The sequence below is a fragment of the Lagopus leucura genome, unplaced genomic scaffold (genome assembly GCF_019238085.1).
Source record: "Lagopus leucura isolate 7727_CA_CO unplaced genomic scaffold, USGS_WTPT01 Super-Scaffold_100016, whole genome shotgun sequence".
Lineage (NCBI taxonomy): Eukaryota > Metazoa > Chordata > Aves > Galliformes > Phasianidae > Lagopus > Lagopus leucura.
Genome location: NW_024962270.1, coordinates 9,392,767 through 9,419,343, shown reverse-complemented (window position 1 = coordinate 9,419,343; position 26,577 = coordinate 9,392,767). Strand labels below are relative to the sequence as shown.

Genomic DNA, 26,577 nt, shown 5'->3' with positions numbered 1-26,577 from the left:
CTGCCTCCTGCGGGACAGGGCTCAACTCACTGCTGAAAGACTGAGCTGGAAGCAGGCCAGGCTTGAGCCTGTTTTTGTTTACAGCGTGGGCTGAAATGGATTGGCAGGTGAACCACACCAGGCTGTCTCAGACCATATCTGAGAAGCGAGGCAGGCTATAAATACAAAGGCAAACTAAGCCAGTATGTTTGTATGTGGTCAAAACAAAGTGGTTTATCAAATCATTGTCTGATAGCTGAGCTGCAGTAACACTGCTTGCACCCCAGCAGTGAGATAAAATCCATTTTACACATGAAATTTGCTGAGGGTGAATATGCACTTAGTTACACAAGGTAGCAGGCAGGTGGCAATTTGCAGTAATATATTCACTTTCAACTGTGCGCCTGTGCTTTGAGATGATGAGTGACTAGAAAATGTAAATTAACCACTGTTAACGAGGAAGAGGAGCCAGGATGCTGCTGTTGGTTTTTTTTTCCTGTAGGTTTTATGTGGATCGGGCTCAGCTGGAACGGACTCACATTTGTGTTCAGCAGCAAAGACAGTGAAGATGCAGGAACAGCCCTGAGCACAGTGCAGGTGAGCCCCGCTGTTAAAGCATCGCCCCGTCCTGTCAGGTATCCCCAAAGGCTGGTGGCTCTTCTGGAGACCTTGGGCTGGCCGTGAGAGCCCAGCTGATTCCCTCAAGGAGTCTCTGTCCCCACATTAGGAGGAGGGAACAGAAAGAACACTGTGATGGAACCGTGATATTTGTACTACATCCTACTCCTCTTTTTATTATTTTTTATTCTGACGGAGGGTGATACATCCTCATTGTCTTTTGTCAAATCATCATTACTTCTCTAATTTATCATTTTGTATGTGTGAAGCTATTTACAGCCTTTCCTTTCACTTGCTTTTGTCTAAATGTATTTTAGGGCTGCTTGAAAAGGTTAAGAACAGACAGGGACGTATCCTTTTGGGAAAAATGCAGGGATGCATCCCAGACTCTTCTTTTTCTTTCCTCTCTGACAGAGTCATGCACAATTTTAACACTAATAGCTGGTCATTGTGGACAAACACAGTGAAAACATGCAAAGAGGGACAAAATAAACGTGCTGCAAACCCAGGTCTTTCTAACTAAGTTACTTAATATGGCCCTATGAGATAACAGCAGTGTGAGAGTAAGACATCAGATATACAGGACACCACAGTTCAGCAGGAACAAGCATGTATTTCGGTATGCTCAGAGTACCGACCTGGGAACCTGCATCCTGCCTGGCTTTAAGCATTTCTCTGGATGATTTAATTTAGAGTTGTATTACATTCCTCAGTTCCTCATTTGTGTCTCACTCAGTGATAATTTTAATCCCCCCATGAAGCAATTTGAACTTTTGCTTTCCTGGGGAATGAAGCCAACAGACTCTATGAATAGATCACTGTTCACATTAAATGAATTTTCACTTTAGGACTGCACAAGAACTTCCAGATTAGAGATCCTCGTGCAAGGTGGGGGGAGTGAGCTACAGCATGGTCACTGATACATAAAGCAGTGAGACACAGAAGTCTCTCTTCTCACTGGGTGAAACCTTAACTCTATGTTCCTCCGTTGCAGTGCCTTGGAATAGCCCCAGCATCTTCTTGAAAGGTGCTGGAAGGAGACAGAGGTGTTCATTTGGTGCCACTGGGTGTCTCACTGCACACCTTTCATTATCAGCCAGCTTTCAGCTCTGGGGTCTTACAAGAACTGAATTATGGCCGTCAGGTCAGTGCTGTCCAGCTTGTAAGAAGTGCAGTTTCTAGAAATGACATGAACAGTTTGCTATTTTCTTGATGCATTTTGCTAGCCAACTAGCAAGGGCTGGACGTGTCCCATCATCTCAGAGCTAACTGTTAGGAGGTGATGGAAATGCTAATTCCCTGTCAGAGGCTACCAGGCAAGTTCTGCTCTCTGCTTCGTTAGAGAAAAATACATCGGGACTGCAGTGAGATCAGCAAACTCTGTCTAGATTTACACTCGTGATAGAATTTGGCCCAAAGAGACTGAAAAGAACTGAGGTGTCACGTATTTCATTGAATACAGCTGTTGTGCTCTGTTCAGGAGAATATTTTAACCAGGCTCCATATAGTATTGCCTGTGCTCTATGACTAATTTCCACAGCAATACCAATTTAATACTGTAGCAATTTATTGACCGAGAAAGAAGGAAATTGCTTGGTTGAATAATGGACAGAAAAACAAACCCGGGAGGTGCGTGGCAGTTTTCATTGACCAAAGGAGTGTGAACTGTAATGCAATGAACAAAGTTCCTTCGAGAGCAATAAATAAGGAGCTTAATGCATCACTCGCAGGTACGAGCTGCTCAATCTTTGTAAGACATTGTTTTTGTCTGCTTGGGAGCCAGACTCCCGACATAACCATTACTTGCACAGCCTCCAGCCATCAGTTTGCAAATAACACAGAAACGATGCTATTGCAGTGCTTCTGCTAATTTCATCGCCATGCCACTGCTGTGCTAAAGTGGGGGGAGAAAGCAATCAAAACACGTGAATTGTTCTTAAAAACAATTAAAAGGAGCGGGCTGCTCATGTGTTTTGTCACCGGGGTTTTTTTTAGTGTTGGTCAACTCGTATCAAGTGGAAATGGTTTGTGCACTCCTTCAGGTTTGCAGTTCTCACAGTACAGAGGTTACACGGCAGTTCATTTACATCTGTTCTGAGGAATGCAGGATGGAATATGAAAAATGAGCCAGCCCTGCACTCAGCTTTTTGAGGATCCTTTCAGACACACCGCGAAACGTCTGAGTGAATCCATTAATTAAGCCTCCGAAATGCACCATGACTGCCGCTTTTCTGTACTCGAACATGCAGGCTGCTCGATCCTCTCCTGAGATGAGGAGGGAACTGCCTTCCCTTCATTCATTTTCCCCTGCTGTTAGCTGGGATGGTGCCGGAGTGCTGCTCAGCTTTGGTTTTTTCCCTGTTTTTTTTTTTTTTTTTTTTTTTTCTTTTTTCCCTGGTGAAACGAAGTGCCGGAGAGCGGAACGAACGGGAGGACTCAGCGCTGCGCACGCGCACAGCCTGGCGGTGGAAAAGGGGAGGAGTGCGCAGGCGCGGGGCTGCTGGCCGGGAGAGAACGGTGCGCGCAGGCGCACGCTCTCGCGCTGCGCACGAAGTGCATGCGCACTGAATCGCGTTGGGGGAGCCCGCGCGCATGCGCCAAGTCTCCGGCCGCTGGGCGGTGCGTGCTGCCCCGCGTGGGAACAGGAAGCGCGCGCTCTTCCCCGTGACAGAAAAGAGCGGCGGGCATGCGCGCTGCATTGCACATAGCGTGTACATGCGCGCAGTCTCGTACCGGCGGCAGAGGGCAGTGTGCAGCCGTATCGTCTGTCGCCGCGGCGCTGCGCGCGCACACGGCCCCCGAAGCAGTTGGCGCTTGTGGGCGTGCGCGATGACGCGCGACCCGAGAGGAAAGCGCAGGCGTTATTTCGTGCCGTCCGGTAATCCGTGCGCCTGCCTCGCGCGAGGATCTGCTGAGTGCATCTGCGCTGTTTCACGGCGGTCCGGTGGCACACGCGCGGTACCTCGCACGGGCGGATGCGCGTGCGCGAAGCCTCTCGCCGTCTCCTGTCGCTAAGAGTGCGCATGCGCTGTGTGGCCCGCGCCCGGCTGTGCTCGTGCGTGCTGCCGCGTGCCGGGCGGCAGTTGCTGGGCGTTGTGTTGAGGGTGCTGTCCGAGTGTGAGCATCGTTGGCAGACACAACCAGGCAGGCTGGGCTTCCCTGCGGAATTTCCCTTCGCTTTCCGAAGGGCTGTTAACGTACGAGGGGATGCTGCTTACACACGTCCTACAGACTCGTTTCGCTTTATCAATACTCAATAGCTTTATCTCTGGCTTCGCCGCTGTGAGGGCGCAGCGCACCGCCGCCTTTATTTGCGCACAGCCCGCGCGGTGGAATCTCACTGTGGGGCGCAAACGGCGGCCGCGCCGTGCTGCTTAACGTGAGCTGGCGCGCGCTGCCCCTCCGGGAGTTCTGTCGTCACACCTTGGCGCTTTAAGCTGGCAGGGGCCGCGGCTCGCCATGGCTGTGGACCTCTGGCAGTTCTGGGTGGCTCCGGTCGCCAGGTTTGTTGCTGTGTGAACACCTCCAAAAGGATGGGAGCAAAAAAAAAACTCCTTCCCATACCGGGAGTCGAACCCGGGCCGCCTGGGTGAAAACCAGGAATCCTAACCGCTAGACCATATGGGAGGCGCTGGTGAGACGTTTCTCAGCCCGCCTGAAAACGTTCGTTGTCCGACATTCTTTGGGTCCTCTACAGAGAGTTGTGCTGGATGTGCAGAAACCCCGTCGGGCCGCTCTGTAAACACTGCGCGGTCGCTATCGAGTCGGCCGCCTGCAGACTGTGGCCGGCTCCTTGGCCGGCCCTCCTCCACGCAGCCCGCGGCACCAGGATAGCTGCCCTCACCCAACATGGCGACCACAGCGTAACAGTTCCACCCCTTCCTTCCCTTCGCCCCGCCCCTGGTGGCGGGGGCCCGTCACGTGATTTTGAAGGCGTGGTGGGAGCGCGCTCACGTGACCGGCGGAGGCCGCTGAGCGCCGAGTCTCGTGAGCGCCGCGGGGCGGCCGCTGCCGAAGCGGGCGGGACCCCAGCGGCGCAGCGGGCTCACGCGAGGCCGTGGCTTTGAGGCCTGCTCCGGAGCGCGGGGCGCTCGGACCCGCTCAGCGCTGCGGGCGGCCCGGTGACGCTCCCCCGCGGCTCCCGCCGCCCGCGGGCATCGCCAAACCGGCCTGGGAGGTGCCCGGCGCGGATAGAGGTAGCGGGGCGCTGCGGGACCTGGGCTGCGCGGAGCCGCGCGGAGCCCGCGGGGCCGGGGAGAGGCCGAGGCCCGGTGCTCCTGGTGACCGCGGCCGGGCTGCGCGGGAGCGGGGTGGTGAGGCGGGCGCTTGTGGTTCCCCTGCTTGGGCCCGCGGTCGCGGGGATGCTGCTCGTCGCGGGCGTGTGACGGGGCCGCCTGCAGAGGGGCTGCTTCTCCTCCAGCCCCGCAGCGCGGAGCAGCGGCTGTCAGCACCCGGCTGGGCTGCGGCGGGGCGGGAGATTCCCGTTTGCACGGAACTGAGGGCTGATAGGAGCTTGAGGCTGACGCGCAGCCTGCGAGCGGGGCCCGGAGCGGTGTAACAGTGCTGTTGTCTCTGCAGGGAGGTGATGCCGAGCACAGCCATGAAGAAAAAGGTAAGCCGTTTGATTTCTCTTCCCTGTCTGCACTTGCTAGTGTGGCTATGTGTTCCCGTCTGTATTTTGGGGTGTTCTGTGGCTTTCAGCTGCCTCTTGAGGCTGTCACAGTGTTTGCTTATCATGCTGGAAACCGGCATCAAATTTGGGTTTGTTTGCTGGCGTGAGGGCAGGCTGGCAGCAGAACTGCACATCCCCAGTAACGGCTGCATGAGTATTTCTGGTAGGAGTTGTGAAAGCTCTCTGCTGACTGCGGGCTTTGCGGTGTCAGGGAAGAGGATGTGCTCCAACTTGTTCTGCCGGCCTGGGGAGACCCTCTGGGTGTTGCAGGAACTGGTGTGGGCAGCTCACAGGAACTGGTGTGAGCAGCTCATCACTGCTTTGAGGGCTCCTGGCAGGGCGAGGCCAAACGCAGGGTGAGGCATCAGAGCTATGCCTTGTGTGTCCCAGAAGTGAGCAAATTCAGATTAGCTCAGGCAGTGATGTGAGGAGCGCTCAGCTCTCATTCTGTGTTGCATGAGGATTGAGTTTCCTCTCTGGCCCTGTAAACTGGTGTCTGACCTCCCCAAAAGGCCACTGTAGCCTGATGCTTGGGAGTTAGGTTCCCTTGTAGGTTGGCTTGTGCTGCGTCTTGGAGCCACACTGAATGTCTTAAGGTGATGTGAAGTAGGAGATGCTGCTGTTCTTTTCCTGTTCTGCATGGAGCTTTTTGGATTCTGGCTTCAGCTGGGCTGGTGGGCGTGACCTGAGCAGCCAACTGCTTTGAGAAAAGCCTTTGTCACAAAACCATTAGGGCTCTTCTGAGCAAAATGGGGGACTCTGAGTAAATGTCCTCACTGCATGGTCAGTTCCTTATGAAAGGGGCTTTTGCTTCTTCTATGACACTGCAGTTGCTCCCAGAAGAGCACCTGGGGCCACAGGACGCTGCTGCGTGTGTTGCTCTGAGGCACTTGCAGCAAGGTGAGGACTGAGCAAGCTGCTTCCCAGCCAGCCCCTGGCACTGGGGTAAAACACCAGTGCTGGTTGTACTCTCTTTAAACTGATCCTTGACGATAGATTTTCAGAGCTGTTGCCAAAGGTTGGATTTGACTTTGTAACTGGAACTTGTTTCACAGCTGTTTTTGTGAGCAAGTCCACGTTGGCTGCCACTGGTTTTGTATTTATTTTTAGATCACGATGCAGAGTCTTGCCTTGTGTGATCGTTTCCCCCTCTTCTCCACTCAGTCATCCCGCAGTTTTCTGCTGCCAGAGGTGCTGCCTCTCTTTTGGCCTGAGGATCTGTGGACTGGATTCTGGGATGGAGACTGTTTTCCCCGCAGGGCAGCTTGGTGTACCTGAGTTGGGCTGTTCCAAATGCTTTTAGCTTTCTGCTAGGGTTCTGACACCTGAAACTCAACATGGAACTTGTATTTCACCTCTATCAGGGGAGAGAAACCAGACTGTGTTATGAAAAAGGAAAGAGCAAGATTAGGAGAGAAGTAATGAATGGAGAATGCCAGTGCTGAGTAGGCAAGTGATAGCTTTCAGCATGGCTTTAATGGCTTGAGATAAAACTGGTCCTTTGCTCTCACTGAAAACATCAAGTTTTTACCACTGGTAACAGTGCTTGAAAAACATTGCAGCCTGCGAAGGGCTGGGGAAAGAGGAGATTGGCGATGGGTTCTCTGCCCTGGTGTGTAGGATAAAGGGTTATGGGCAGCAGCGTCTGCAGGCTGGCTGAACTTTGAGTGTTTCGCACCATGCTGGAAGGAGTGCAGTGCCTTGAAGGGCAGCAATTCCTGAGAGAGCAAAATAGAAGGGTGGTGGACGTGGTGTTGGGAACGCAAACAGGATGGAAAGGATTTTAGGATGCGAAGCAAGGAGGTAATGCCACCTGCCTCCTGATTTCCCAGGTATGGTTCTCTTATGGTTTCAATCTGTAGTACCAGAGTCCTGTCAATTGGTTGCTACAGCTGCAAGGTGAGAGCCATGGAGGAGGCAGTGCTCTGCGGTAGCTAATTCTTTTTTTTCCATCTCTGCAGGTGCTGCTGATGGGTAAAAGCGGGTCTGGGAAGACCAGCATGAGGTCCATTATCTTTGCAAACTACATTGCCAGAGACACACGACGCCTGGGTGCCACAAGTAAGGCTTCTTTTGTGTGAGCTGGGCATTCTCAGGGCTCCAGCACTGTACGCTTGGAGGGGTGAGGCTGTTCCTCCAGCTGGCCCTACCTTGCCTTTCCCCTGGCAGGAGCAGGGGGAGCCTGCTGATCATCAAGTCAAACTTTGCTCAGCAGTTCAGCTGAGGTCAGGTGGAGGCTGAAGTGAAAGAGAAAGGAATGCTGTATCCAATCTTCCGTTTATGGTTGGACTTTCATCCTTTTTTTTGATCAGTTGGCAGCCTCTGCTGCTACATGTGTTATTGCAGGAGTGCTCAGAGCCTCCTTGTGGTCCCTTTTTGGTGCTGATGCCTCTCTGCTGCGAGCCTGCTGATGGCTAGCCCAGCTGGAGGCACAGTGATCTTACCACGTGCCTGGGGGTTTTGGCAGGATGATGCACCAATGTTAATTGGCTTCTTTTGCCTCTTTTTCTCCAAAGCCACTGATCTGAGAAAGCACTCAGTGAAACGCTGGCTTGGATCACTGGCATCTAACGCTGTACTGTGAGGCACCCATGAGGATTGGTGTGTGTGTCCTTGCTGTACACATTGCTGTACACTTTTCATGAGGTGTGCTTTTCATTCTTTGTGCTACAGTTTTGCTTTTTTTTTTTTTTCTTTGTTTCTTCTAAGGCTAATTTAAAGCCTTGCAGCATGTGCTGGAAGTGGTGTTCTTAAAATACCATGAAAATCAGGGAACATGTTTCTGAAAGGAAACTGCCTGCTGTGCTTCTCGGGAGAGCAGTCTCCTGGTTAGCAGCAGGAAGGCTTGGGTTACTGGGGAGCTGCACTTATCTGTAGTGTCTACAGCTACAGGTTTATGCACAGCAATGCTGTTTAGATGGAGTGCTATAAACTGTGGGCTGCATTGCAGAGAATGGCATGGCTGCCTGAGCAGGCTCTGACCTGGGTGTGTGGCACAGCTAGTAATCTCCCTGTTGTCTCTTTTCAGTTGATGTGGAGCACTCCCATGTTAGATTTCTAGGAAACCTGGTATTAAACCTCTGGGACTGTGGAGGGTAGGTACTTGTTGTTGTTGTTTTTCTTTTTTTTTGGGGGGGGAAATTGTTGTGGGTTAATTTTGTTGAATAAGATTGGGGGTGTAATGAGTGCAGGCACCCCAAGGCACTAGCATGCTTTCTGTGTGTGGAGAGTGTAGAACAAGCTTTGTGCATGCCATGGTGAAACTGGTGAGGCTGCTCTGGGAAGAGTGGATGCCACATCTTAGACTTGTGCATGAAAGTGGGTGGAAGAAGCTGGCCTGATTATTGCAGTCTTGCAGTCTGAGTTATCTCCACGTGAAAGGTGCAGTGCATAGGCCCACCCTTTCATTGCTGGCTGCATTTTTTGTCTGGTGAAAAGCCTGAGACCTTCACCTGAACTTTCTCTTGAAAGTGGTGATGGTGGAGGTGATGCTGGTTTTGAACTGCATCTCACGAGTTTGATCCAAATGAGGTGCATGCTGAGAAGGGATGTGAAAGATTGATGGTGATTCTGTGGTTCCTGGAAGCAGCTTTTTAAGTAATGTTCCCACTGACAGAGCCTCAGTAGAGCTGTCAAACTTTGCTAAGCTTCCCCAAATCTAATGTCCTTACATTTTGCCTGAGCTGTATTCAGCACGAGTTAGTCAAAATGCATTTAGATCCTGTAAAACGGGCTGTACTGATGGTTTTAGTGCTGTTGTGGCTTTTTTTGTGTGCAGCTCTTTAAAAGCAATGTAGCTTTGTTTGTGCTAGCCCCGAGCAGCAGCTACATCCTGTAGGAAGCTTCTGCTTCTTATGAGAGACTGGGAAGCAGATGCTCTTCAGGAGCATCCTACTGTGCTCAGTTGGAAATGCTTAGGGAGCCTTATATCCTGGGGAAGTTAGCTGTCTGTGGGGCTCTTTTTCTGGACTCCTGTGGTGGGATTTGCAGCTCAGCACGGAAACATCTCTAGCAGGAGATATTTTACAGCACTTTTCCTGAAGCCTGGTTGCTCTAATGGGAGTCTCCTTGTTCTGTTGCTCTGCTGCTCCTCAGACAGGACACCTTTATGGAGAACTACTTCACCAGTCAACGGGACAACATCTTCCGCAACGTAGAAGTCCTCATCTATGTCTTCGATGTAGAAAGCCGTGAGCTGGAGAAGGACATGCACTACTACCAGTCATGCTTGGAGGCAATTCTTCAGAACTCTCCTGATGCAAAGATCTTTTGTCTAGTGCACAAGATGGACTTGGTGCAGGAGGATCAGCGGGACTTGGTGAGAAGAAGCTGAGAGTTGCCATAGAAATGCTGTCAAATCTTTTGACTCTGCTAAAGCGTTGCTAGTTCGTACCTCAGGCACAGTCCCATCAGCACTGTTCCTGGAAGGGATTCTCGGGTGTTGAGAGCTGTCCGAGCCCTTTTTGCCTTCCAAACTGTATGTCAGTGCTGTCTCTTGCATGTTGTCCAGCAGAGAAGAAAGCCTTTTCTTTTAAAGCATCAGTTGTAATGCTTTTAGCAGACCTTGGTTCCAGAGAGTAGGGAAGGAATTTGAACTCTCCCCTGACGGTTTGGATGACTTTAAGGATTGCAGTGGTGACAAGTGATGGTTTCTTTTTCAGTCTCACATAAGCACTGTTCTAAAGTGTAACAGAAACAAGGGTTGAAACTTTTCCTGGTTAACTAGAAACTTTTACCAGTTGGTGCTTCTGCTTTCTGTCACAAAGTGTTCACTGGGGCCCATTTGCCCAGAGGTCACTTCTTGATTTAACACTTAGGTGTTCCCGGAGGCACCCTGCAGGGGCAAGGATCAGCCTCCCAGGGAGGTTTTGTTTGCTGCTCCCTTTGGGGCTTTTGGAAGGTTGCAAGGGGGCTGGAAGATGGTAGGTTTCTACCAACGTTGCTTTTTCAGCTATGGCTAAAAGCAACCAGCTCCTGATCCCGAGGGAAAAAATACCTTGTGTGTTAGATGTCTTGGCCTGGCAAGTACATCCCCGGCTGCTTTCCACTCCCTGACCTGGAGAAAACTTGGAGGCCCCTTTAGGGCGTAGTAAGAAGTCACATTAAATGCTCAGGTTCCTGGTGAGTGTGTGCCTGGGCAGCAGCGAAGGCGGCTTTGCCAGGCCCCATGGCTGCATCCACTCCCTGACCTTCCTGCAGAGGCAGACTTCTTCCTCGCAGCATTTTGGCTCCAGGTCGCTGCTTCTCTGTTGGTGATGGTTCTCCTTTCCTAGTTCAGCTCAGTGTAAAAATAGCTCAGTGAGCTTGTTCATAGGGTTGATTCAGGGACTTTTACCTCACTTCCATCTCTTCCCTACAAACTGAATGGAAACTCTTACGGTCTTTGTGAAACTCTTTTGTCCATCTGGATTTATATAGTTGTGCAAATTCAAGTGAGGCCTTGAAGCATGGGGTAGACAGGCAGAAGAGGAGCCTTACTTTGAGTCTATTTTTAGTGCGTATCATTGCACACCCATCACAGCTGTTTTAAAGTATCTGCTATTCAGAAGAACATGCGAAAAACTCTTGAACTGGGCCAAATGACTGCCCCTGTAAATCGTTGTTAAACCTTTGGTATCTCGGGCCCCAAGATGGTCAGTGTTGGCCTACGCAGCATGTCCTGGAGATCAGCTTGCTCTGTCATGTTCCTAAAAACAGTAAGGTGAGGTGAAGGTAGTCATCATGCCTTCCCTTGCAAGGTTACAGTGCCAGCTCTCTTGCTGGATTTTTTATTTATTTATTTGTTTATTTATTTTTTGCCTCTTTGGTGGATGTTGGTGCAAGGCTGTCCTCTTTGTTTTACCCCTCTTCTTTTTTTTTTTGTAACCATAACTTTTAAGGGCAGAACTTGATGGGAGAAGGCTGTATTCTTGTCTCGGAGTTGCTTTGTTAATGCAGTTCATAGCGGTGAAACTCCCTAGAGCTTCCCTTCTGTTCTGTTCACAAAGATGCAGCTTTTTACATCTGACCAGGGACTTGTCAGATTTTGGGTCCTCTGTCAAGCTCATGCATGTACACTTCCATTTCCACTCCATAACACTGGTTATTCCAAGTTTGAGTCTCCTGCTGTGTGACAGCCAAGGTCTGCTTGTCCCTGCTATCCTAGTGGGAGGGGTTTCTGACAGTCTGTCCTAGCCAGCAAGCTGTGCTGCTCTCTTTTCTCTAGTGCTGTGTGTGCTTGAGTATTGTTTGACATGTGTGCTAGAAATGCAATACAGTAACCACACCAAAGGCCAAAATATTTACACTCAACTGCTAATCATTTTACTTTGCAGATTTTTAAAGAGCGTGAGGAAGACTTGAGGCGCCTTTCCCGTCCTTTGGAATGTGCTTGTTTTAGAACTTCCATCTGGGATGAAACGCTTTACAAGGTTTGGATGCTGTCCTCACTGTATCTGGCCTTTCCCTCCTCTCACTTGAAAACAAGAGCATGAGGAGGCTGAGTGGTTGGTTGCTGACTGGCCCTTGTTAGGTCTACAGTGACTCCTGCTTCTGCAGGTTAGCTGTTGTAAATGGCATCAGAACATTTTGGGTTTCATTTAAAACAAATAAATAAAAGCCCTCCACGTGCTGTGCTCACAGCGTTCTTTTAACACTGCTTAAATGCTTTGCCTAGCCACTTTGTGACTATTGAAGAGCTCACTCGGGAAAGCAGATACCACCATAGCCCTCAGCATAGCAGAGAGATGCACAGTGGGGTGGGAGAAGTCCTTCTGCCTTGGCTAGGCTGTAAGTGCTCACAACTGCAAATGGTTTTTGAGCATGCTGTGTATCCTGTGGGCCTGAGGCAGAAATGATAACGCAGTCCTTGTCTTTCTTTGTTGACAGGCTTGGTCCAGTATAGTCTATCAGCTGATCCCAAATGTCCAGCAGCTGGAGATGAACCTGAGGAATTTTGCTCAGATCATTGAGGCAGATGAAGTGCTTCTGTTTGAGAGAGCCACTTTCCTGGTGAATACAGCTGTTCGGCCCTTTGTGTTTCCCTGCCCAGCCTAGGACGGAGATCCCTGGAAGGAAAGTGCAGTTGTGGCAGTTGCCCAAAGAGAGGTGCCGGCACCAGAATGCTTTGATCCAGGCCTTGTGATATTGAAAGTAACAGACGTGACTTGGTGGCTCATATGACCTTCCCAAAATTTCCACGTCTCGTTGTTGAGATGAGGGCTTGGTTGGTATTTCCCTCTTCCAGGCTGTGAAAGGGTTTCATATCCCCATTCTCTTGTCGGTCATGGGAGTTCTTTTGAGAATTCCTTTCTGCACAGGGCTTCTTAAGCTTGAACAAGTCTTTTCAGTTCCTCCTAGACTGGCTTTTTAACTCCTCCTTTTTTATCAAGTGCCTGGTGCTTTACAAACCTGCAGTATGGATAGAGGATCTCAAGCAATTGGGTTGCTGTGGGTTCTGAAGTTACCATCTGTGTGGTAACTGTGCTTCTAACCTGTTGTGTTCAAAAGGTAAAACGTGTTGGTTAAAACCACTGTTGCTGCTTGTCTTTCCATACTCTTAGTTTCTAGTTTGGTCTCTTGGACTTTATAACAGTGCTGTTGCTGATCTGAAGAAATTGCTTTTCGAGTCTGAGTGCTTTCCTTGCCAAAGACTTGATTTTGAAGTTACCATGCTGTTTCTTTTCACTTCTACTGTCAGAAGTAGAGTTCTCCTGACAAGTTCTGCTTTTTGACCTTGTGTAGATGATAAATAGTTCCACCTTGTTGATATGTAGTGGTATTTATTTGCACTCAACAAAATGCATTTTATTTACTGAAAAACAATTTTTGTAGCAAAGAATTCAGTATTGATTTCTCAGTGTAATGGTGGCTTTTAAAGACTTTTCCCTTTTCATTGTTCTCTATTTGAGCTTCTGCAGGGACTGCTTTCTCCTGCAGTGAAATCTTATTCTAAAATTGTATTCAAAGCGTAGTAACAGAAAAACCTGGAGAGCTGAGGAAAGAGATTGATACCAAAGCCTTCATGACATGCATGTGATTTTTGAATGTGGCTGAACTTGTACCTGTAGGAATAGTTGGGCAGATGTAGAAAATAGACAATAGTTTTCTAAGCTCCTTGAGGAGGGGAAAAAAGAGAAAGAAAAGAAAAACAACCACAAAACAAATAAAAACAATCCCACTTTAATTTCTGAAAGCCTGTTAAATATGGTTCCATGGGTGGAAAATTGAGTTTAACACCTTTGTGCAGGGCTATGCGATGCGTTCAGTAGCAGTTGGTTTCATCATTCTTGTAAGTATGAAGCACACAGTGTAGTGTTCTCAAAATTATGCTCCTTTGGAGGCTTCTGTGGGAATGAAGATGCAACAACTGCAATCCCACTTAATGCTGCAGATTCCCTCCTCGGCCAGTTGGCTGGCTTGGCTGGAGAGGAGAGGTCTGTAGGCTGCCAGCCATGTGCAAGCAGCAGGAGTGAGGCAGCCCTGGATCGTCTTGCAAGGACTCCTGAAAACTTGATCCTTTCCAACTCTGCAGCCTAGCACCAAGGTCTGCACCTTGCTGCAGGATTTCTGTGTGGGAGGACAAGGAGGGAAGTGCATCTGAACACAGGCAACTTAGCACAACCTTAGTCTGAGTCAGGTGATGCAGAGAGAGCTCCCTAGGAAACAGCTGCCTTTGTTTCACTTGTCTGAGCTGGAGAAGAACAGCTCGCTTTGGTTTGAGAGCAGTGCTGGGCATCCAGCGTGTTGCAGAGCAGCACACTTTTCAGGTTTGGTGTGTGAAAGTCTGCATCATGATAGATGTAGGTAAACTGGTCCAGCATTTGTCAAAGGTCTGTTTGCCTTCCAGGAGGCGATAGTTTTGCATTTCCCCCACCTAGCACCTTCTTGTTCTTTGAAACAAGATTTAAATGGCTGCTAAGTTGGAGTATTCAGACCCCACATGGACGTGAATGCCTCTTATGTATCTTATGTTATTTTCATCTGCACTTGTTAAAGGCTTCCAGGGGATTGTGTGACTGCATCCTTCTTTATGCTAGCACAGCTAGTGTTGCTGCTAATGGTTTCCAAAGGCAAAGGGAATCCCTGAGCTGGGCACCATCGGTTTCTCATAACTGCTGTTGCACGTGAGAAAGCTGTACTGAAATCAGTAACTAACTGCACTCTTTCTGCCTTTCAGGTCATTTCTCACTATCAGTGCAAAGAACAGCGGGATATCCACAGATTTGAGAAAATCAGCAACATTATTAAACAATTCAAACTAAGTTGCAGGTGAGCTGGCTTACTCAGTAGATGGGAAAGATACCTGGGCAGGTATTTCAGTTTCATGCTGGAGCAAGGAAACTTTCCAAATAAATATTAGTTTGTGCTTCCTCAGCAGTGTGAGGATTTGTGTTAGTTGCTGGAAAGCACCGTGTTTAAAAATGTCAGAGCTTGTTATCTTTCCTAACCTCCTCCTTCGGTGATTGTTGAAAGAGGTTTGTTTTGAAACAGCTGTTTTCTTCTGGGCCTTTTTCTCCTGTGCAGAGTAGGAACATTCCAGGACTGATCTGGTAAACTCATGCTGGCTTGGGAAGAAAGAGAGCTTACAAACAAACTCTATAATTGTCAGCATTTTGAATTGAAAGATAGAAAGCTTACTTCAGAGTAGCTGGTGTTTTGAACCACCTTCAGGTGGTTCCATAGTCGGTCAGCAACATCCATAAGCGTAGAGCCTGAACAGGGAAGAGAAGTGGCAGCATGCTATACAGAGCTGTCTCCAGATATTTCAGCTTTATGCTTACCCCCAGAGAGTGTCAACCTCCTTTGGAATGGTTGAGCCATTACTTCAGAAGGGTCGATGGTGCTGACTGCTTGGGCACAGTGTGGGGTTGTATCTTGAGTTACAGACCTTCATTGATCAACACTCAGGTGGTTTTTGTTGTTCTTGTTGGTTCAATTAAGCCTAAAGCTAGAGCTTTTCCTTTAAATGAATTGCAGTCTTATCTGGTGGTCATCCTGGCAAGCAGCACTTGCCAGTAAATGCAGATAAACATGGGACATAAGGGGAAAATCTGTCTGAGCACTCCTACAGTAACAGTGCGTTTACTCTTTCTTTTTTCCTTGTTTTAGTAAGCTGGCGGCTTCTTTCCAGAGCATGGAGGTCAGGAACTCTAACTTTGCTGCTTTCATTGACATCTTCACATCAAATACATATGTGATGGTGGTGATGTCAGACCCTTCAATACGTAAGTTGAAGCAAAGATGAGCTTCTGGCCTGTTTTTATTCACAGGGACAAAAAGCTGGACAAGTCTGGCTCAGAATGCATTTATCAGAATACAGCAAACGCCAGACAAAGCAGTGGAAATGATTTAATTCAGAGGTATGGGGGGATGTGTCCCACTGCCTTGCCCTGTCTGAGCAGCAGGAGGGGAAGGTGGTTAGAAGGTGACTCTGCACAAGAGATGTGTGCCTTTGAGGGCTGGGCTATTTGTTGCTGTCCAGCAGAGAATTGTAGCAACAGTGGGGAACCACTATAACAGATGTGACCTGACTTGATAGGTCATATCTAATAACCTATTTTGGGCTGCTTTGATCTGGCAGCCACAGCGATTTTTTGAAAAGGAAGCAGAAGTGGATCATGAGTGTTTTTTTGTTCTTGCTGCCTGAATTGTCCTGGAGGGCAAGGGCTCTAATTATAGTAGCATCTGTTTATCTGAAGAACTTGGAGGCAGCGGTGCCTGAGGCACGTTTGAATACCTAGTTGTTTTCACTACTGTAGTTGAAGCTGTTAAGAATGAAAGGTGCTTAAGACCAGCCCACTGTCCTGAACAGCTGTGTGACTTACAGCTGTTATTCTGCAAGAGGACAGGAAGATTGTTTTACTGGATTAGGGAAAACCTATGTGAACTCTGCAACCCTGGGTGAACTATTGAGCTGTGATGTTGCTGTGCCTTAGCAGCAAATGAGAAGCTGAGTGACTTCTAGAACGCCTTGGGAGCAGACCAAATAGGTGCAGTTTGCTCTGCGATCAGCAGGCACCCACACCTTCCAGCATTGTGTTTGTACTGCTGGGGAGCAGGAGGGTTGATCCCTGAGCTTGTTGGTTGGGATGTTGGTACTCTTTGAGCATTGCTCCCCTTAGGGAAGATCCGGTTTCACGCTGTATCACTTCTCCAGATTAAAGTGAAATCTAGTACTGGCCACTGCAGGTAGAAGCTGTAGAACACCTGGCCCCCTGCTGAACACCCTGCGGTCATAAGATTCAGAAGTGTGAACCAAGGCTACCCAGGGATGTGGGTTCAGTTTTGCTGATAGGAACTCAAATCAAATACCTGCTGTCTTTAGGCAGCTTTCAGGCGGTGCTTCTGGGGGTTTATTTTCTTACATCCTTTCTGTTTTTCTCCCCTCCCTGTCCCTTCTCCATCCTAGCTTCTGCAGCTACGCTGATCAACATCCGCAATGCCAGAAAACACTTTGAGAAGCTGGAGAGAGTGGATGGACCAAAGCACAGCCTGCTTATGCGCTGAACGTTGGCCAATGCACATGGTCTTTGGCAGGAGAAGAAGTGGATTGGAACTACTTTTTTTTTTTTTTTTTCTTTTTAGGAGAATCTAACCATGTGGATGTATTTGTGGGCTTTGAAATGAGTGTGCTGCTTACCACCGCAATCTTTATTGTTTCTCCTTTTAACGTTGGACACTGTCACACAGATGGTCTGGATACACTGCGGACCTTCAGAAGAGACTCCTGGCATTTATGGGGTTGGGAAGAAGTAAGGACAGGTGATGTGCACGTGGTCCCATGCTCCTGGTTGTCAGTGGCATGTAGCAGAGCCTTTTTGGATGTTTGCTCCCAGGTGATCATACAAATCACAGGGATGAAGTATTTACTATTTTATTGGTAGGTTGCTAGAATACATTTATAAATTTCTCCTTGTCTTCAGTCATGAAAATAAATTTTTGCTACCAGGGATTTCAGATCCTGGAGCTTTGGAAAGTGGGTTTTCTTTCTTCTAAGACCCAGGGCAGCTTTGGCAAGTAGATGTGTAACAGCTGCGTTTTTCCTTTCACAGTGTTCTGGAGGTCATTGACTGAAGGTCATTCCAAAGTTTCATTTGAGATTTTCTTTTTTCCATGCTGAGGCAAAATTTGCAGGTAAAGCAGTCAAGGATGACATTGGCCTTTCAACACTTTCTGGAATGATTGAAAGATAACAGTAAAGAGGAACCAAAGGCCACGCAGCAATAGTCCTGGGATGGTCAGTCTCCCTGCTGGGGATGATGCAGGTACACAGGATCTGAAGGATGTGGCAGCTATGGGCCATGCGTGCGTGAGCTATATTAGCTGTGTTTGTGACGAGTCAGTTGGGCAGTATCTGGCACTGGTATGTCTTGACATTAAGTCCACTTTAAATGAATTCTTGTGTGTGGTTCAGTTAAACATAGGAAGAATGGAAGTGCTGTAAGTTAGGGGAATCTGACTTGGGTGGGAGCCGATGCTTGTCAGCATCTCTTCCTTTATTTCTTGCTGCATCCAATTGCTCTATAAAAGAGGGTGTGGTGACTCAGCCTGGCTCTCCAACTCTGCTTTCACAAAATCATGCTTTCCCCTGATCTCTGTCCCGCACACTGGGAAAATGCCTGCAAGGGTGAGCTGTGATATGGGACCTAAGAGCAGGAGCGCAGATCTCAGCTGGAGAGCTGAGGCTGGGCTGCACGCAAGATCTTCCATCGATTCTAAATCTTCATGATATTAAACACCCCTGTCTTGCACCACCTACTCAGCAGGTGTGTTTGTGATCTGTAGGACTGGCATTGTCTTCAATGAGCATCATCAAGGAAGCATCCCTGTAGGAGAGAAGCATAGGTGCTGGTTACAAATTGAAATGTCAGTTTCTAGGGAGCTTCTGAATGGGTTTGAGATGCAGCAGAGGGTTTCTGCTTGTCTTCAGTGCTTGCAGGTTCATGTGCTGGAATGGGAGCAGCAGATCTCATGCACTGTGTGGCTGCTTTTTGATGGGCTGGAGCGAGCCGATCGCAGCTGCAGGTGCTCCTGTGGATGCTCCCACAGTGCTCTGAGGTCAGTCCCTGCTTTTGCTCTGCTCTCATCATGGGTTTCTGGACCCAAGCCCTGTCCAGCAGAGGAAGAGGATGGGTTGCTGCCCAGCTGTATGCTGTTGGAGCCTCAGAAAGGTTGGTGTCAGGTGCCTCCAAGAGTTGTGTGTGCAGGAGATGGACTGAGAGCTGCAGTGCTGGTGTGGATCCTGGCACTTTCTGCTCAGACTACTTTCTCCTAGCAGGCAGCTGTTCTGCAATGATGAGGCCAGGATGGAGGGAAACGCTGCCTTATTTCCATGGTTACAAACCAAGCAGGGTTATCTCGTGCTGTGTGTGAGAGCAGACTGGGAGGTGCCACTGGGTTTCTTTGCAGGATAAACTGCCTGGTGTGTGAAAGGAGGATGGTGCTGGGGGTAAGTGGGAGGGGGAGAGGGAGGGGAAGCAGGTAATGGTGGTGTGGGGGGAGCTGATCAGAAACAGATGGGAGCAAAGTGCTGTTGCAGGTGTCCTGGCCTGCTGAGCCTCCACAGTCTGATATGATGACAGTGGCTGATGTGCTGCTGTTCTCTTATTCGGAATGTGTTTTCCTCAAGCATATGCGTGTTGGGGGGTTCTTTGGAAATCAATAGTTTGCTCTCTGGCAGAAGTGCTGCTGGTGCTTCTCCATGCACAAGATGTCAAGCAAGCAGCTGCAGTGCTGATGGAAATAAGCTGATGGTTTCATCTCAACGTGACACATCTTTTGGAGGAACTGTGTTATGTTTGATTGTCTCTCTCCTAAAAGAATACCTGGGGGCCTTTTCTGGAACCTGGAGTTGCTGCCAGCAAAGCAACCAGGTTTGGTGGGTCAGGTGCCCTCACCCTGCTTTGCAGTACATTCCTCTTGGGTACTGGGGGCAGTAGCAAGCTCCCCCCTGCACTGGCTGCTTTGCAGAATCTTGCCATCCTAAACAATCGATGTTGTACACATCTGGTCCCAGAGTGCCAAGCTCTGCTTTTGGTCAGGTTTTAGAGGTCTATCCTTTGGGGCCTGTCCATTGAAGCAGTCAACATTCCATGTTGTAAATGTTACTAGTATTTTGAGCACAGCAAATTCCCCGCTTGGCCCCATTTCCAAATAGCAGGGACTGCTGTGAGACTGAGGAGCAAACTGCAGGGCTGCTGGGAGCGCTTGGCTGTCCTCCCTACAGCAGGGAGTGCCACTGTATGCTCTTTGCTTGCGGATTTTCTGACTGCTTCCTTCCTGCTGCTTGGACTGAAGGAAGCATAGACGAAAAGAATTTCATTTTTGTATTTTTAACCAAAATGAGGATATATTTGAAACATGGGAGCTGAAAATGAATCATTCCTCACTGTGCTTTCAGGAGTTAATGCCTCGGATGGAGCTACCTGTGCACCTTGTCCCTTCCAAGTGAGGTCTCTGAATCTGGTCTTTCACTCTGAATTCTGTCTTTCACTGCCCCTTGTAGTGGGTCAGTTCCCACCATCTTACTGTGCCAAGCCCGGATGGTTACATGAACAGTTTGGCACAGTTGGACTGTGGCCTTCCCACCCATGGATGCCTCTATCAGGCCTCATCCTGTCCCATTTTGTCCTTCCTTTGCCCTGCCCAGCCCTCCTGCAGGGTGATGTGCTGCTGGGGCTTAGCATGATGGTGCCATATCATGGAGCGGCTGGGTTAAGGCCACCAAGGGGAGACTTGAGGACCACGTCAGGAGGACATGGCAAAGCCAGGGCTCTGCAGTGGTGAAATGTCAGCTTTGGCCAGAGCGGGGATAGTGCTGGGTGTGTGGGTGAGCATGTGGGTGTTTGAAGAGAGGAACAGGCGGGTGGGAGGGGGTAACATGGGTGGTTGGAAGGGTAATTGTGAGGTTGAAGGGATGTGGGATTAGAGGGGTATGGGGGAGGCATGTGGATGGATTGATAGGTGAGTGAATGATGGATGTGTGAGAAGATGGGGATGAGGGTGGGGGAAGGGAGGGTGGCTGGATGGGGTATGAGTAAGGATGGGTGGTAGGTGGATACGGGGGTGGGTGGGACAGTGTAGCATGCAGGGTTGCATGAAGGGATGGTGAGATGGGTATGTAGGCAGTTCGGGGTAAAAGGGGGTTAGGTTGGGCCGGGTAGGTAAGAGGGCAGACATTAAGCAACGCTACGCTGGGGCAGGTAGCACGAGTGCCTTGTCCCATCAAAGGCTGGGGGACGCAGCCGTCCCAGCCCTTAGGAACGCTGCGGGGACGAGGGCCGCACCTCCCACCGCTTCCCAGCTGCAAAACCCTCCCAAATCGCCCAGGACGCCGTGCTCCGGCCCCCAGAAGGGCGGCAGCTCCGCGGGGAGACCGTGACCCCCCCCAACCGGGCAGGGGCGCCCCCCGTTGTTTTTGGCGGGGCTTATAGCGTTGCCACCCCCGGTTCGAGGCTCCCGAGCCCCGGCTCGGCCCGGCTGCCGCCTCCCAACGTTTTTGGGGGGTATCCCTGGTGGGACGGCCCCATCCCCAAACCCCGCATCCGTTTCCACGGTAACGCGGCCGCGCGGGGAGCCGCCCATTGGCTGCCGCGGCCGCTGATGTCACTTTTGGGGGCGCCCCGGTGTTGGGGGATGGGGTGCGGTGTGGGCGTACCTCGGCGCGGCCCCGCCCCTCCCCGCCCGTGGGCGCGGCGCGGCCCCACCCGCCCCGCCCGGCACCGCCCGGGGCCCGGGCAGCGCGGCGATGCACTGCGAGGAGGCGCGCGGCAAAGTGAGTGCGGCCGGGTCGTGCGGGCGGGGGGCGGTGAGGCCACCTCCATCTTCCACCGCTTCTTAAAGGGGCAGCGCGTGCCCCGCGGGGGAGCTCGGCCCGGCTCCGGTACGTCCCGCCCGGGCCGCTCGGTGCCTTCTCGGGGCGGCGACCGGGGGCGGGCCCGGGCGTGCGGTGGGGGCCATTTTGTGAACGGGGCGGGTGGAAGAGATGGGGCGCACGGTTCTGCGCGGGGGGTGGGGGAAGGTTCCGCTGTGCCCGCGGCAGCGCCTTTAAGAGCGGCCCCGCTGCGGGGCGCGCGCCGGGAAGGTCACAGCGGGGGAGAGGGGGCGGGGGGGGCGGGGGTGCGAGGCGCGACGTCGCCGTGCGCGCGCCCCGCCCCACCTCACCCCCCCACGCCCTTTGGTCTTAAAGGGCCATACCCGGGGCTGGGTCCGGAGAGCCCGGCGGGACGCCGTGGGGCGAACGGCACCCTCTCCTCCTCTTTCACCCCCAGCTGTGCCTCCCCCACCCTTCCCTCCTCCCGGTTCCCTCCTCCCGGTTCCCTCCCGACCTCCGGCACCGCGAGGAAGGCGGGGCGGAAATTCCTGGGGGGGGCGTGGCCGGGCCACCCTCCCCCGGGGCGCTTCGGCCCCCCCCCCCCCCCCCCTAACCCGGCCCGGCTGTCGGGGAGGGGGGGCAGGAGCCAAAACGAGATCGGGAGGGGTGATTCCCCCCCGAAGTGTTCCGTTGGGGTCGCACGGCACCGTGGATCCCCTCCCTCGTGCCTTTTGGGCGGGAATGTATGGATGCTATAGGAGTGGTATAGGAGCCGGTCCCTATAGGTGAGGCTGAGTCCCCCTCCTCCCCGCCGTAAGACCCGTGGTCCCGTTGAGTTCGCCTTCCCGTTCCCGCGGTAGGATATCGGCAGCGGGACCCTCCGAGCACGCCTCGCTGCACCCTAACCCCGAATCGGTGTGCGGTGTACCGCTGAGTCGGCGCTGGGGGGGGACCCGAGAGAGGGGACGGCTCTTTGTGCCTTCCCGTGGCTGTGGGGTCCGTGAGTGCGCTCAGCTCCAGGGGTCCTTGCCCGCGTCCCACCCATCCCCAAAGGAGCGCTGGGCGGCTCCGCGTGTGCGGGGCGTGTGCGGACCGGGCGTGCCCGGGCGGGGACACGCGTGGGTGTGGGTGTGCGGGGCCGTGGGCCGCTCTGCGCCCGCAGCAAGGTGCGTAACTGGGGGTCGGCTGGCTGGGAAGGGTTCGTACATCGCGGCGGTCCCAGCGTTCGGGGGTCGCGCGCCCGTTGGGGCGGTTGCAGGGGGCGGCTCCGTACGGTGCCCGCGGGGCCGGGCCGTGCCCGCAGCCCCTCCCTGCTGCTAGCTCGCCGCGGCCGGGCCCTTTTAAGGAGCTCCACCCCGGGCCGAGCCAGGGTGGAGTCGTGAGGCTATTCGCACCTCCCGCGCGGCACGGCACGGCACGGCACGGAGCGGCGCGGCGCGGGCCGGGAGCATGATCCTGCCCGCCGAGGGGATGAGTGCCGCGCATTCGCGGAGGAGCCCCCCCCCGCGGAGCCTGGCGGGTGAGCGGCCCCTTTAAGAAGAAGGGGTGTGTGCGGTGGGGGGGTTGGGAGGGTCGGTTGAGGGCAGCGCGGCCCCTTTAAGGCGCGGGGGAGGGGAGCGGGGTGGGGTGGATGGGTGTTGGCCCCGCCCCCGGCCCCCTCCGGCCCCGCCCCTCCATCACAAAGGCGCGTGGGGGCAGCGGTTGGAACAGGTGCGGGGCTGCCGGTTTCCCCCCCCTGCAGTGGGTTATGGTGAGCAGCGAGTTGGCGAATTGATGAGCACGTTAATTAACGAATGAGCGGGGCGGCGTCTGGGTGCAGAGCGCTCTGACACCCCCCTGCTCCCCCCAGTTTTGGCAGGCGGGGGGCTCGGGGCGGGGCAAAGCGGCCCCCAGGATGAGCTCGTCCTCGCTGCTGGCCGAGGCGCCGCTGGAGCCCCCCGTGCTGCTGACCGACATCAAGACGGAGCCCCCCGAGGAGCTGCTGGCCTCCGACTGCAGCCAGCCCCAGGCTGAGCCCGTCGATCTTTCCCTCAACAAGTCCAAGGCTCCCCCGCCGCCGCCCCCCGTGCAGTCCTCGCCCCTGCTGGTGGCCCCCCCGGTCCCTGCGCCCACCATCTCCATCGCGTCCTCGGGGCTCGGCACCACCTCAGCCATCCCAGCCGTGCTGTCACCCGGCTCCATTCTGGCATCGTCGCAGGGCAGCGGCGGGCAGCAGATCCTGCACGTCATCCACACCATCCCTTCCGTCAACCTGCCTAGCAAGATGGGCAACCTGCAGACCATCCCCGTGGTCGTGCAGTCGCTGCCCGTTGTCTACACCACCATGCCGACCGATGGCGTCACCGCCATCACTGTCCCGCTCATCGGGGGCGACGGCAAGAACACCGGCTCTGGTAAGGGGCTTGTTGAGGTGTTTGGAACCCCCCGTTCGGTGGGCCCGGCCTTGGTCCTGACACAGCCGTAAGACGTGTCCCCGTCTGGTAGGACACATCCCCTGCAGGGAACCCATTTCTCCACCAAGGACTCCCCGGGACTACTGGTGGCTTAACTTCCAGAAGGTGTCCCCAGGCCCCAGCATAGGACAACAGAACTCCAGAGGCAGCCCAGCCCTGGCCATCCGCCTGTGCTGAGCAGGGGACGGGGAGGTGCTGCTGGCTGCCTGCCTGCCCGTCCCGCCCAGCTCTGCTTTCAGTCCCCGCTGCGTCCCCATTCCCCGAGGGTGGGGTGCCCTGGACGTTCCCTGCTTTGGGAAGGAAGAGGTGTCCTCAAGCTGCACACCCCCCCCCCATCCCCCATAGCCCTGTACCAAACCCCCACGGCACGGAGTCACCTCTCTGCCCCAGATCAATGTGGGTTGCGGTGGGGTGGGCTGAGCCCTGCGGCGTGGTGGCTTTTCTGGGAGGACGGTGATGTCTGTCAGCACGCTTTGCTCACCAGCCTCCCCCAGCCCGTCCCCCCTTGCTCCTTAATAGCTTTTCTTTCCCACCCCCGCAGTGAAAATGGACCCGGGCGCCATGTACCCCATGGACATGCCGAGTGACAGCGAGGACAGCGCCTCGGAGAGCGGCCCTGCGCCCTTCCAGGACCTGCAGCGAGAGTGAGTGCGCCCGCGGGTGCCATCCCCGTCCCCGGGGCAGACAGCCCGCTGGGGGCCGCCACTCACGGCCATCCCTCCGCCCTTCCCCAGGTCCGCCACGCCGCGCCTGCCCCGCGCCGACTCCCCCGACCTGAAGAAGCGGCGGATCCACCAGTGTGACTTTGAGGGCTGCAACAAGGTGTACACCAAGAGCTCTCATCTCAAGGCCCACCGGCGGATACACACGGGTACGGAACCGCGAGGGCGGATCGGGGGAGGCAGCGGAGCTCAGTGCCCTGCTCGGGGGGGGGGGGGCGTTAACAGGGCGCTCTGCCCCGGCGCCGCCCCAGCTGCGGGCCGGGAGGGGTCGGGGTGTGGAGGGGCGCGGCGCCGTTACGCCCCGTACTGCCGCTCCGGGCGGGTACCGTAGTGCCCCTAATGCGCGCCCGCACTGCGCGCCACCGCCGCGGGGGTGGTACCGTAGGGCACCTAATATACGCCCACGCGGGGCGCCGTGTTTAGGGGGCGTTACCGTAGCGCTCCTAATGCACGGGAGCATACAGCCACACGAGGGCACTGCTGCTCGGGGAAGGAAGGACAGCCGGACGGACTTAGGCTCGAAAAGTGGGCCTGTGGGAACCTAATGAGGTTCAACAAGGAGAAGTGCTAGATATTGTGTTTGGGTCGGGCAATCCCAGGTATGTGCACAGGCTGGGAGAAGAACTGCTTGAGAGCAGCCCCTGTGCTTTGCCCTTTGTGAGGCCCCATCTGCAGTACTGTACTGAGGGCTGCAGACCAGGAAACAGGAAAGACGTGAATCCGTAGGAGCAGGTCCAGAGGAGGGCTGTGAAGGTGATCAGAGGACTCGAGCAGCTCTATGAAGAAAGGCTGAGAGAGGTGGGGCTGTTCAGACTGGAGAAGGCTCCAGTGAGACCTCATTGCAGACTTCCAGTACGTGAAGTGCTTATAAGCAACTTTTTGTATGATCTGATAGTAATAGGGCAAAGGGAAACAGTTTTAAACCAAGAGGGGAAATTTAGTTTAGATATTGGGTGGTAATTGTTCACTCAGAGGGTGGTGAGGCCCTGGCACAGCTGCCTAGAGAGCTGTGGGTACCCCATCCCTGGAAGTGCTCTGAAGTGCCTTGAGCACTTCAAGGCCGGGTGGGAGGGGATCCTGGGCCAACTGAGCTGGAGAGGAGCAACCAGCCCACAGCAGGGGTTGGGACCAAATGGGCTTACAGTTCTTTCTAGCTCAACCACTCTGTGATTCTATGATCATGGTGCAGCTAACTAGGCAACAACACAGCTGTTTTAGGGGTGTTACCATGGTGCAGCTAATAGACAGCCACACGTGACACACAGCCGTGCTGGGGCACCGCTGCGTGAAGGGGTGTTACCTAAAACGCACGCCTATACTGGGAAACCACTGCTTTAGGGGCGTTACCGTATTGCACCTACTGCACACCCACGACGGGGAGCCACTTCTCTATGCGCGGTACCGTATTGCATCTAACGCACGCCCCCAGATAGCACGGTGTCCAGCCGGTGGCGCCCGCGGCCCGTGCTACGCCGGGGAAGGGCGGACGAGGAGGGCTGGAGGGCGGTGGCTGCCTGGGCACACCCCGCTTCCGTGCTGACCCCCGCTCCCCGCAGGCGAGAAGCCCTACAAGTGTACCTGGGAGGGCTGCACCTGGAAGTTCGCCCGTTCCGATGAGCTGACCCGGCATTTCCGCAAGCACACGGGCATCAAGCCCTTCCGCTGCTCGGACTGCGACCGCAGCTTCTCCCGCTCCGACCACCTGGCCCTGCACCGCCGGCGGCACATCATGATGTGAGGAGCCCAGCACGCGGAGCGGGGAGACGGAGGCAGCCTCGTTCCCTGCGTGCAGCTGAGGGACTGCGGGGCTGGCGGCGAGCGAGCCCTGCACCGGTGCGGGATGGTCTCCGGAACGTGCGCCTCTTCTTCTGGACCTCTCCTCCCCGTTGGCGACACCCGGAGGCTCCTCTCGCCGCCGCCTCCCGGCCTTCACCCTGGCCCTGCGCGCTCACCTTTCCAGGGGCGGTGCAGACGCAGCCACAGCCGAGGTGGGGAGACGTCCAGCCTTGTGTCTGCCTCCTCCCAGCCCACCTGCATTGCCTCCTCCTGCCCCAAGGGATGGGGAGAAAAGAAAAAGCAAAAGGGGAGGACAGAAAGAACCCTGACCCACCCGTATGAACACCACCGCCAGGAAAAGGGAAACTTTGCGGAACGTGGAACTGTGATTTTATGGAGTTCTAAGGGGGGTGGGAAAAGGGGGGGGGTCATGCCAGCTTTCAGTTTTCGGAGACTATGGGACAGTTGAACCATTTATAAGTTAAAAAGGCATCAGCCTCCCTATGGACTGTGGCCACGCACTTTTCTTTGTAATTGTAATTGTTGTTTTTGTGGGGTTGGCCC

General features: G+C 53.4%; 2 protein-coding genes, 1 long non-coding RNA gene and 1 other non-coding gene across 6 annotated transcripts; 2 read left to right on the top strand and 2 right to left on the bottom strand.

The window, feature by feature from the left end:
• Window positions 1-4,152: 4,152 nt before the first annotated feature.
• Window positions 4,153-4,224, bottom strand: TRNAE-UUC. Its single transcript has one exon. It is a non-coding gene; the product is annotated as a tRNA-Glu (tRNA).
• A 485-nt stretch (window positions 4,225-4,709) lies between these two features.
• Window positions 4,710-17,225, top strand: LOC122182771 (ras-related GTP-binding protein A). The gene is made up of 10 exons (XM_042876294.1): window positions 4,710-4,793; window positions 5,176-5,209; window positions 7,231-7,330; window positions 8,298-8,364; window positions 9,365-9,587; window positions 11,584-11,679; window positions 12,137-12,259; window positions 14,427-14,518; window positions 15,359-15,474; window positions 16,659-17,225. Exons 2-10 carry the CDS (start codon window positions 5,183-5,185, stop codon window positions 16,754-16,756), a joined length of 942 nt encoding a protein of 313 aa, XP_042732228.1. The 5' UTR covers window positions 4,710-4,793; window positions 5,176-5,182; the 3' UTR covers window positions 16,757-17,225.
• LOC122182772 lies at window positions 17,108-24,429 on the bottom strand. Its single transcript, XR_006179990.1, has 2 exons — window positions 24,290-24,429; window positions 17,108-18,075 (listed from the first exon to the last, which is right to left on the bottom strand). It is a non-coding gene; the product is annotated as an uncharacterized LOC122182772 (long non-coding RNA).
• KLF8 (Kruppel like factor 8) lies at window positions 20,991-26,564 on the top strand. 3 transcript variants are annotated; one of them, XM_042876291.1, is made up of 5 exons: window positions 20,991-21,023; window positions 22,912-23,455; window positions 24,057-24,159; window positions 24,250-24,386; window positions 25,794-26,564. In XM_042876291.1, the coding sequence occupies exons 1-5, from the start codon at window positions 20,997-20,999 to the stop codon at window positions 25,973-25,975; spliced, it is 993 nt and encodes a 330-aa protein (XP_042732225.1). In that variant the 5' UTR covers window positions 20,991-20,996; the 3' UTR covers window positions 25,976-26,564. The 3 variants fall into 3 exon arrangements, with proteins under 3 accessions (XP_042732225.1, XP_042732226.1, XP_042732227.1); XM_042876292.1 differs by lacking the exon at window positions 20,991-21,023 and adding an exon at window positions 21,689-21,847; XM_042876293.1 differs by lacking the exon at window positions 20,991-21,023 and adding an exon at window positions 22,209-22,228.
• Window positions 26,565-26,577: the final 13 nt, after the last annotated feature.